This window comes from Tauraco erythrolophus, chromosome 13, assembly GCF_009769465.1.
Source record: "Tauraco erythrolophus isolate bTauEry1 chromosome 13, bTauEry1.pri, whole genome shotgun sequence".
NCBI classification, from domain to species: Eukaryota; Metazoa; Chordata; class Aves; order Musophagiformes; family Musophagidae; genus Tauraco; species Tauraco erythrolophus.
The window spans coordinates 2502870-2515162 of NC_141477.1; the positions used below are offsets into that span (position 1 = coordinate 2502870).

Genomic DNA, 12293 nt, shown 5'->3' on the forward strand with positions numbered 1-12293 from the left:
AATTGCTTTGTTTGTCCAGAGTGAGGAAGAAAGAGTTCAAGCTAATATCTTAGTATATTCACAAACTGAAGTCCAGCTGTTACAGCACAAGTCCTTTCCCCTCCCCTACATCATACTTTCATACTCCTTCTGGAAGAGGCCTGTTTGTTCCACCTGCTTCCCACACAAAGGTAAGTATTAACACAAGACACTGCTGGATAACAAAGTCAATTCTTGAATTCACACTCTAAACTACTTTATTTCCCCTCTTTGTTCACAAAAATTCAACAGCTGACATAGACCCCAACTTCATTTCATCCATCCATCCATCTTGTTGACTATGCATATATGTATTCATAGGAAAGATGCACATATCTTCACTTTTTACTTTTTTAAACACATGCCTGGAATTTAAGGCAGGTAAGAACACTACAATTTCAAGTCACCTGACAATAGATAAACACACCAATTCCTCTAGTTACACATCAAGTTGTGTGGTTGGTTCTTTCAATGAAATACGTAAACAGTCTATTCAGAAGCCTTTTCACTTGGACACCCTAATTTGTATTTCTTAACACTGTGACCCTTTGCCTGAGGGAACATCTTTAAGAGTTGATCTGCTCTTCTGCTGATCACCCACCTCGAGTCATTAGCCTGTGACATCACACGCGGTTGCTGCGGAGACTAACGGAGTATTTCTAAATGTGAACTGCGGAGAGAAAACGTTTTCCGTGCAGAGAAAGAATAACTCCAGATGTACGAAATGAGTTATTTTTTATAAAGTGTTTTACCTTCACGAAAGACGTCTATATAACTTCACCTTCTTAACTATCATTAAAGTACTAAAAATTGACACACTGGAGTATAAAAAGATCTCTGCATCATCAACAAGAAACAAGCATGTAAAGAGCTGAACAGACAGACGAGCCAGTTTGGTTTCCATTTCTAGTCTGGCCTCCATGAACTGCAAATCTGGTTATCTGATTTTGTGCTCTGCTGCTTGAGCAGCAAATCTATTTGAGGGCTCAGGTAGCAGCTCCCACTGAGTCGCCTTGCAGAAGAGGTAACGACCCCCAGCAGGTTCAAGAGAAGACAAAGCGCTGAAAGAAACGCCGCAATCACTTATGGCTTTGTGCCACCTTACTTCGTTACAGCTTGACTGGTATGTAGCTCCAGGCACCTAACAAACAAGCTCAGCAACATCCTTGTGGTTCAAGTACAGTGAAAAATTGAGACAACTCAGTGTTCATCTCTCTTTGCTACGTGTAAGGTGACTATGACACCGACAGTTTATTTACTTACTCCACACCAGGAAACGTCCAAGCACCTCGTGTTTCTACCCTCAAGAGTTTATTCTCCAAAACACTCACTTAAAAAGTTATTATCGCAATACAAAGCAGCGGTTACAGCTGGCAAAAAGATCTACTTGATACCTTCTTTCAGGATCCTGTTCAAAAATATATGGATGTGTGTGTTGAAAAGCTATGGTCAATTTTTCCATGCAGTCAGGCATTCCATCACACGCAGAATTAGCCCGAAGTTTAGTGTAAGACTCAGCCAGCATACAGAACGTCCATCTTCTGCATCTCCTACATGTGCACAGCACCAAGGCACTGGACAAAAATCATGCTCAACAGGGTTTATTTGGGATATTTCTACATAAAAGCCAAATTAACATACCAGTGTAAAAATTAATCCCGTTCTAAAACAGCAGGAATTAAGTACCTTCTAGGTGAATGTCCAGCAACTACATTAAAAAATACAACGCAAGAACAGATGACAGTGTAGTAAGAGCAGCATTAAGTACCCTGTGTATAAAAGGCTCAAGGTTGGACTGAGCATTTTCAGAGGTTGAGGGATCTGCAAACGCTCTCTCCAGCATGCAGAATCCATTTCCCACAGAGCACTGCCTCGTGCAACAAACTTTCCCAAACGAGGCACTTTCGGCCTCTATCCAGGTACTAATTTTCAAAATCATTTTTGAGACTTAGAGCCTCTTCAGATCTGGTCAAATAAAATGATAGGTTCAAAAAAGTTATTAGAGAGCAGGCAACGCATAAATTGTGCTTCAAAAGGAAGCCGAGCTAACGAGTGTCTGAACTGAACATTCATCAAATATACTTACGTGGTAGGAATATGGTTCGCCTTCTTCCATGGGCTCATCTGCCATTTTAAGGCCATTTAGCTGCAGAGGGGAAGGAAGGGGAATGTAGAGAAAAAAAAAACCAAACAACAAAAAACAACATTAAGACCTAAAAATTTCAAATAAGCAGAATTCATAATTTGACCAATTTACATTTCAGAGTACACAAATGAAAACAGGTGTTCTTGTTGCTCTAATTCAAAACTTCAGTTTCAAACAAATACTATTACTTAGTAACTTGTTATATTTAGCATCTCCCTTATGTATAATTTAGCATATCCCTTTGCAAATGCCATTCCGTAGTGTTATTTAATTGGAATTAATGTAAAATTCCTTCTTTAAAAGCTATAGATTCCATCCATGCAAGATGACACTAATGTAAAATTATTCCATTATGCACAAAATTTATGTTGCAGGTGCTTTTAGAAACCTAAAATACTAAAGGCTGCTGCTGCAAATTAATTTGCAGTTTAGGGAGAAAAGATTCAAAAGTGATTTCAAATTTTTTGGGGGCAAAGGGAAAAGTGTAAGACCAAGTAGAACAGAGAATACATATATCACGGAACTCTTATGCAGAAAAATAATTACCTATTTCCTTAGAAAAACTACATTCCTCTAAAAATTTGCTTGCATCGAAAGTTATTTAAATATCTAGCAAATAGAGTACTCAAATTCTAATGCAATACTTTAGAAACTGTGTATTAAAACATTTGCGGATCAATTTCAAAAATAACACCTGTAAGAGGCAGAAAAGTATGATATGGATGTGGACAGAAGGAAATAAATGACATGCTCTTAAATTGAAGAGCACAATACTTGCTAGCAGTTGCCTAACCCCCCCCTTCAAACAAAAGCAAAAAGAAGATGCCGAGCCACAGTCACAGCAAAAATAATTTGGAAGTCATTTAGTTTAAGCTCTCCTTAAGTAACAAACGACGCTGTTTAACAACTGAAACAACAAAAAAAATCAGAAATATAAAGGATATGCTGTTTCAACACGCAAAACGCATTAAAAACTGGAAATACTTGACAAAACAGGTGAAGCTGATTATGGATGTTGCTAGCGATAACTGCTAATTTATTTATATGTTAATTGCTCAGCAACACTACCTTCATGCAGCACAGATCTCGCACAAAATACAAACCACAAGTAACATAAGAAAACTTCGACTTCCTGAAAACAGAAGTTGCAGCGATTAAGTTCTCGAACTGGGTAATGACTTTTTATTGTACTTCTGAATTTCTCTGAAATACATGCCTAAGATACCGAGACCTGGTGGGATTATCGGTGTGCGGATCGGTAAAACGCAGGACTACAGGAATCCTGACGTGCCATTTAGGCCACGCTCCGATTTAAAACCTAGCCAAAAAACCCGACTAACGAGCAGGGCTGAAGGGACAGGAATATACCACCACGACTGCGTCACCCAAGCAAAACCTCAAACACTCCCACTGCTCGCCCAGCACTCCCCATTTCAAGGAGGGCTTTTAAGAGCCAAGTCTTAAACTAGGGATTTTGATAAAATCAAATCTCCAATTTTTGTATCAAGATACTGGTGCTTATTTCCAGACTACATCCTCACTGGAAAAAAAAAAAAAAAAAAAAAAATCAAGGAAAGTAACATGAGGCTTTGGCTACTTTCACTCTTGTCTGAGTTTCTGTTTATTTTAACCCCAGTTTACCCACATTCTCTTCTTATTAACTATAAACCACCAGTTCAACCCAGTGCTGCCACGCTCAACACATGTTCCTCATTCATACGTATCATGCATTGCCCCTCTAATTTCCCAAGGCCAAAAATCACTGTTACCCTGGCTTCAGAAACCTCACATACGCTACAGAAAACAACGCTACTCGTTTGCTACATATCTTACTCTTTTTCACATAACTATTTTTTCCAAATTAGATACCGAGGGGGATATGACGCCCACTATATTTGTCATTGTATGAATTAATCAGATACATCAAGAAATAACGCCGAAGTTCAGACGAGATATGAACTCCAGCCTCATTTCAGATGGTTCACTGCCACCTGATTTCTTTTCACAAAATCACAAGGCTACAATCGAGCGTCAATTAATGTGAAGCCCACCAAAATTGTCCAAAAAACTTATTTCTACCAAGTAAGAAACCGGGTTCCTATTCCACATGCTCAGAAACACGATACAATTCCTCGCTCATGGACTTTAATTTAAAGTGAACTTACGGGTGCACTTCAGCTTTACTTTCCTTAAATATGGTCAACGTTTTCCAAGGTTTTTTTACTTAAATTTAAGCTCTGGAACCAACACCACTAGCCAGAGGAACGACAGATACACTGAAAACAGTAGCGTAACTCCAGGCGATCCGATACAGAAAGCTGTCGCTGCTGGCACGGGGTTTTGAACCAAAAATCAGCACGTTATTCGAGCTACACAGTTCCTGAGCACGCCACGTAGGCATCATTTCAGCTTTCTGGCAAATCAAATAGAGTAAGTTATTGGATTTTTATGGCAGGTAATCAAATGTCATCTTAATTAACAATTTCCTATCATGCACTTTCCCCCTTCATTGTTGCTCATGGATTGGTGTGTTTTGTTTTTTTTTTTCGTGTCCAGTCTCTCTACAACTACAAAGACTGGGATGCCTGCCAATTTTTAGTCCAAAGAATTTGATGTTCAAGTACATGAATCTACTTTTATTGCCCGACATACACGACTACACTTTCGCCTTATTTGCTTGTGAAAGCTAGTCGCTATCCACTAAATAAAACCAAGCCAAAACAACAAACAGCAACAAATCTGTTGGATTACAACCCAAAGTCTAGTAGTTTTAAAAAACTGGTAGTTGGCTAGTTATTCAGTTAAAAAAAATCAATGACAAAACCAAAATAATTAATCTTCTATACAGTTACTGATACTGGCCAAGTTTCAGTAACTAGAAGTTTCCACCATCTCTCGTATTAGGCAAAAAAAAAAAAAATTACAATTAATACTTAATTTCCACCTTTATGGAAACCAAATTCTGCTTCCACAGACAACTGAGATCCCTTAGAGTGATTTAATCATTAATATTTATGCAGAAAGATATACAGAACAGAAATATTTTACTCTAAGTCATTACTTAGTAAATATCTATGAACACACAAATTAAATTTATTACTGCAAATTAGAAAGAACATATCTCTAAGAGAACAGGTGAAAGGAAGCAAGTATCACTATTCTGAAGGAGATTCTTTCATCCTAAATAATTTTGCTTTTCAGTACTGCTAAAGTCCTACAACTAACTGAACATTTGAAGTATTAACTTTCATTAAAACACAAACTATGCTCAGACATTCAGGCAAAGAGCGGCAATACTTTCCAAATAAAATTAATTTCAATTAGAGAAAGTCCACATTTTTGATCAGTACAAAAATAACTAAAACAACTACATAAAAAAAAAAAAAGAAAAAAAAGAGAACAAAGCTAAGGTCAGACAACCTGGCAGGTAAGAAACTTACTTTTCCAGAGATGCAGGCTAAGAGACCCAATCCTCCGACGCCAATCTGATTTAAATAGCAGCGCTGGGTCCCATGGCCAGCTGGGATGATACCCTGCCACCTTGGGAGAACATCCACAGGGCTTTTGTGGGCTGGTAAAAAGCTTAACTATTATTGCACATGTTTTTCCCCTGATCATCTCGGTCTTTGGTAATACTGGGATTCGTCTGTTCTGCTGTAATTACCGTCTGCCCCATGTTAAGGATTTTTAAGTTTACACAGTAAATGCGTTATGGTTTGGTGGACCTATAGGTTTTGGTGGAAAGCAGCTAGACAAACAGCCAACAAAAATGCCTAACTACGTGGAAAAATAGAAGATACAAAGCTGGCTCATTCTGCCCTGTTTTTACATGTCTTCATCTAGGCATTCAAACAGAATGAAAAAAAATCTATAGAAAAACAACTGGGAATTTTATAATCATAGTATTATTAGAAGTAGAAAGAGTTATTTGTCACCACTCACGTATAATCTAGTCTGGCTTCAAACAGGTAAAATCCTACACATGGATCAACAAAAGCTTCTGCATCCCTCCACGGCTCCTCCTTCACTGCACTCAGTTTGCAAAGTTACTGCAGCCACAGTCACCAGACCTACACCTCTCAATTCTTCCAAATGAACACAAGACAAACCAGTTTGCTTCCTCACAGAAGTATTTTGAGTAATACTTTTGTATTTCAAAATGTTAGAGTCAAAGCTTACATTAGAAATCCCAATTATTTTGAAAAGACTTTGAAAAAAAATCCTGTTAAGACGACGACAGTTGTTCCTCATTTATATTGAATTACATCTGCAGAGAGTTTGCATCATTAATTTAATTAGCAACACATTGGCCTACTGAATCTTATTTCCTGAGATAGGTTTGAGAAATTTGGGGGTTCCCGAGACACATTTGAGAAATTTGGGGGTTCTGTGCACAGCCACACAGGTGGGGGGTTTTATTATTTTTTGAAGATTGTCTAGAAGTCACTGCCAACAAACTGAAGGCTCGAAGGCACCTGTTTTTCCTATAAAACATCCACAACTTTTCTCCGTGCAACAGGCTTTTTTTACTTTTTTAAAAAAGTAGATATTGTTATGGCACGCAGGTGCCCAAGCTGGATTCGGTGCTCTTCACTGCCTGAGCTCACCTGCTTTTGGGAAGGAACAATCTCTCCCAGCACAGCAGCCGACCCTACAGAGCGGAAGGCGAACTGGTGCTGCTGGGGTTACCGGACGCATTGTCCCACCCTGCCCTGACGTGGCCGGAGGAAGGATGTCCGGTTGCCTGCGGTGCCCACGACGTGAGGCTCTGCAGGTCTCCGCTGAACCTTCTTCTCCTCCACCCACCCTCTGCTGTGGCCTCAGCCCCTCGGCTCTGCTCGCAGGAGGAAGACGCTGGGTAACTCAATGCTCTCTTTAAACTTACCAAGTGAGAGAGGAAGATAAAGCCAACTACCTTGAAAAAAACCACCAACAACCTAAACCTGTGACCAATTACTAGGTAAAGTTCTAAAGTTCTTTTCCTGTGGCAAATAAACCACATATTCAGGCAGGATAACAAGCCTTCTGCAACATATAATTTTAAGAGAACATTTTGATCCTTCCCATTATCAGAGATCAGGGGCGAATTACGTGTGTCTCAGACTACTTAGAGCCATCACAAGACACAAACCTAACCATAAGCACAGGGATCACTGAACCAGTAAAGGACTTGAGATCTTCTCACTACCGCCTGTCTAGGAGATGACTGTAACCCCATCAAAGGGCAGCGTGGAACATGGAAATCATGTTTAATGGCAGATAAGAGAATGCTGGGAAAGGGCAAAATTTAAACTTGAGGAAAACAACATACTGGAAATTTTATTCTTCATGTAGTAAAGAAGTACATCTATGCAAATACTAAAATTCTCTATATTAGGAGTTAACAACCATGCCATTCCTCTGATTTAGGTTATTGTGAAGCCTCTCCAAAGCTATCCCGTGGGAACCAAGGTGAGCTCCCTCAAACAGACCCCCTGCTCCTTTTAGAGACTCAGAATACCATAGCAGATTTCCCAAATGATCTTCAAAAGTGGTAGACCAAAACAGAGTCATTATATTGCAGCACTTTTCAATGCATAAAGACACTCATTGTTTGCCATTTAAGAGTATTACTGGGCTTTTTTTTTTAGGTTTTTTTCTGGTTGTGTTTTTTGTGTGTTTTTTTTTTTTTTCCTTTTTTTTTTTTTTAAGGCCGCTTGTTCTCCTAAGTCTTTATAAAAACTGTCCGTTGTGGCAATGGCTGAGGGCACTCAATCCAAGTTACATGCAATCCTGTTACCTTCTTTTCTTAACATAACACCATCTAATTGTGGAGATTTTCAGAGATGCACAAAACTAGGTAGCTGAGTCATCCACGTCACTGCCAGTAATTACTCACAAAGGAGTTATGCAACTCCGAACACTGACAAAATTCAGTGGCCTTTGACAGACCGGGCTCACAACACGCTTAAGAGGATGGACTAAAATCATCAGCCCAAATCAAAGATGTATTTATTTAAATTGGCACAGGCAACAGACCACGTACAACAGCAGCAAAGCTCAATCCATGAGCATGACTTTTGGAAGGCAGCAACTTTCAACGCAGCCCAGTTTTCTAGCAGAATACTTTAATTTCCAGCCACTTTGCTGTTCCAGCCTTGTCTCCCTTGTCCCTGTCAGCCAATTAAGCAACTGGTTTCTGAGGTACTTATTTCAAAAATAAATATTTGAGTATGAGGTTTCATTTATGCAATTCACAACATTCATGTATTGCAAACAGCATGCACTTAAGTCAATTACACTTCTAAATTCAAGACTACTTCTATTAAAGGGGCAGAAAACTCCAAAATTACTGTATCCTGCCCAATTCCAAGTAATTTTGCATTTCATTCAGCTTGGTCAATAAAATGTTAACACTTACTTTCCTGTTTTTTTGTAGGCTGCAATCATATTTTCATAATCTACAACAGTTGATTATAATCAACACTCTTGTACTTATTTTTATTACCATGAAAACACTCACTAATCCTATATTTAGGAGGAAAGAAGCTCACTCAATATTTGAAGCTTAAACTGCATGACACCAACCCTTCCTACCTCGGCTTAAGGAATTCCCACAGTCACAAACCCGCTTCACAAGTGGCACTGTCACAGGAATATCAGAACAGACAGGAACTGCACAGTGTACACTCCAAAACATCATCCCCAGCACTTCAGAGACCACCAACGGGAAAAGGGCAAATTAATTCAATCCTAAATTTCTTCCAAAAGTTCATGTTGTTTTTATGCCTTGAAAGCATGAGAATTTGTTTGCGACCTTTAAGATCGCATCCTTCCCTTGCCAACTATTTTCACTTCGTCAAGTCAACACGAGCGCTGCTTCACTGGAAACGCACTTATTTCTAATAACATCATCCTAAATTTAGTCAACAAGCAGATTCCTCAGAGAAAATTGCTTCTCAGATTTTTTCCTCCTATGCCACAAGTGATGGGCAAGAGCACTAGTAAACGCAAGTAAGTTAGTCTTCAAAACGTAGGGCTGTTTGACAGTAACACTGTTGACTGCAGTTCCAGAGAGGCTGAGGTCACCGAGCTCTATCGGATCGCCAACATAAGGTTGTAGTAAGTACTACAGGCTATAATGAATTCTATAAAATTTAAGTGAAGAATCCAAACCAAACCAAAATTAATTAACACAAAACTTTGTTAAACCCTCAAACCATGTGAATGTAGATTTCCGACAAGTGAAAAGTACTGCACATCCCTGAGATGCACTTTAATGTAAAGTTTTATGACAATAACAAGTATCTGCTAACGTAATTTGGGAACTTCATACGCAGCTTGAAGAAAGTGGTTTTGGCACAAATGAAGTCTCAAACGCTGCCAGCCAAACGCAACACGGACAACACGGTGTCTCATTTTAATCAGAGCACCACAGAAACAGTTTTACGCAGACCCTGTTAAGTAATAAGTTCATGTACGGGCTTGCAGAAAATACAACTTGAAGAAGGATTGTTGCCAACAGTTGCCTTCAGATGTCATGAACACAGTGCTGTGTCAGTGGGACATCCATCACCCTCTGCTCCGCTAGCGAGACAAGCGTGACTTCGGAACCAGGCTCCTACCGCCGCGCGCTGCCAAGCTCACGTCTCTTCATTAGCCCGAGCCCAGCCACGAATTCGGAGACAACTTAAATGTCAACACCATCAGCAGAACTACCTGTCTGAGCTCCGCTGTGCTGGACCTAGGGCTGGTTCTCCAGCCTCCTGCCAAGACACTACTTACAGCAAAATCCATACATAAAGGCAGCACTGAACACAATTCAGAGTCACACCAGTCTCCACGGAGGAGCATTTGTCCAGCTAAAAAAATACTGAGATGCGCAATAACCACAAGTGTTCACATTTCAGTTGCCATACTTTAAGTTTGATGATTTTAACACTGATGTATCACGATATTCTTAAAGAACGGATCAACAGGGCCAAGAAAGTTCTCAGACCTTCAATAAGTCTCACGCCTTAACTACAGCATACTATTTTTACAAACCATAAGATTAACAAATAAGCCTTAATACTTCTGCTGACTTTTTAATCCTCACCTGTAGCTTCACTAACATAATTAGGATTTCTCTAACATTACAGAATAGGGATTGCGGCAAGTATTATTAGATCATTAGAGTATTTTAAAGTGTTACAGTGCAGCAGCCACGGCGTAGAAATGCATGTTCAGTAATTACAGTACTCAGCTACGAAAAGTAAAAAAAAAAACCCACCCCAAGAAATTTAAAACCTCATGGCTTTATTCCTATTGTGAATTCTTGGGTTTTTTTTTTTTCCTTTACATGTAAATTTTTTTATCAGAGAATAAAATTTCAACAAGATCCTTAAAGTATATCCTTTCACTCTTTCCAAAACTTTAACCCTCGAAACAAATTTGCTACAGACCTTTTTACTTATGATAAGAAAAGCCTACTGCATCACGGAAAGCAAGTCTGACCAGTTTTAAGCAGCTTTATTTAGATAACATCTTTTGTGTGCTTAATACACCTAGGTGTAATCTTTTATTTGTCATACCTGATGATACCTGATCCGCAATCCTACGCTTCTGATTTAAAAGTGCAAAAGTTTTAATACTTGAGTGTCACGTTCTGCCGAGATACACGTCTTATTACAGCACAACTAGTTTTACCATTTATTTTCTTTTAAATAGCATGTGGTACTTGCCTATGGATGAACCTAGAGTACTAAGCAATACCTTGACGACACTCTCGAAGTCATTCCTCATTCTTTACAACATTTAAGCATCCAAACCTCAGTCACACACTCCTAGTTCTTTCTGTTAGTTGCGTGCATGATAATCGTCACACAACCACTCCATGAAAAAGCAAAGGGACCTCTCCTAGCGCCAACCTACCTGGATACGCACCCAGTTTAGCACAACCAAATTTTCCGAAGTTAAAGCAACTTTCCACAGGAGCTGCGGCCACCAAACTGAGGCAGTTCACAAAAAAACCACAACCCTCCAGAGTTAACTGGGAACCGGTAGCTGTGACATGACCGCTGTTGAGAAGGCGACACAAAGCCCACCGCCTCCACGGCTCGTTAACAGGCACCGTTCGTACCGGCGACCGCGGCTCTCCCGCTCCGCACGTGTGACCGCTGCCTCGCAGCCCGCACCCAGGAGCGGAGCGCGGTTCGCCGTCGCGTCCCGAGCCCGGGAGCCGCCGCCGGGCGCAGCTCGGGCTGCGCGGCAGCGGCCGCCAAGGGCGGCGGGGGAGGCCCGCGGGGACGGGCCGGGGCTGCGAGCCGCGCCCGGGGGCCGCCGCCTTCCCGGGACGGGCCGAGCTCGCGGGAAGGCCGGTCCCGGAGCGGCTGCTCCGGGGGGCGAGGCGTGAGCAGGCCGGGTGCCCGAGCGGCGGGGGCCGGCAGCGCCGGGGGGGGGATCCCGAGGGAGGCGGGGAAGCGGCGGCGGCGCCGCCGAGAGCGCCGGGATCCGGCGGGGGAGGGCGGCGGAGTGACCGGGGGCAGCGAGGCGGGGCGAGGCGGGGGGGGGACGGGGACGACTCGCGAAACCGGTGAGGGGCGGCGGACGCGGGGAGAGGCCGGGGGCGGGGGCGTTGCGGTCCGCCTGCCCTCCGCCCCCGGCCCGGCCGCTCCCGGGCGGCGGGGGGGGCCGCGGCGCGGGGACGCAGGTGCCCGCGGGGAGCCCCGCCCGCCCCGGCCCCGCACTGACCTCGCCGCCGCTCACGTACAGCTCCATTTTGTGGCGGGGCTCCGGCTCCTCCGCGTCCTCCAGCGGAGCGAACGGCACCATGTCCCGGCTCTCCTCCTCACCGGGCGGCCGCCGCCAGCCGCTGCGCGTTCCCCGGCTCAGAGGCGGCGGGCGGCCGCGGCGGACCCCCCGCTCCTCCTGCCCATAGAGCGCGGCGGCGGAGCTGGCGCTACCGCTGCTGCCGGCCGGCGGGGGCGGCTCCGCTCTGCGCTCCCCCGCGCACACCCCCCAACATGGCGGCCGGCGGGGGCCGGGCCTGCGCGGCGTGGGGATGACGTCAGAGCGGGCCGGAGAATCCCCTGCATGGGGAGGGGGGGGGCGGGGGGAGCGGTGACGCGCGTGCGGTGAACGTTCGCGCGGCCGCCCGGCGCCTCGCTGA

General features: G+C 43.0%; 1 protein-coding gene across 1 annotated transcript in view; it reads right to left on the bottom strand.

Moving 5' to 3' along the window:
- Positions 1-11956, bottom strand: part of RPS6KA6 (ribosomal protein S6 kinase A6) — a 41784-nt gene extending 29828 nt beyond the window's left edge. Inside the window, exons 1-2 of the mRNA XM_086619941.1 lie at positions 11876-11956; positions 2105-2164 (exon numbers count right to left, since the gene is read on the bottom strand). Of these exons, the coding sequence (XP_086476067.1) occupies positions 2105-2164; positions 11876-11956 (141 nt within the window). The remainder of the gene's footprint in view (positions 1-2104; positions 2165-11875) is intronic.
- Between the last annotated feature and the right edge of the window lie 337 nt (positions 11957-12293).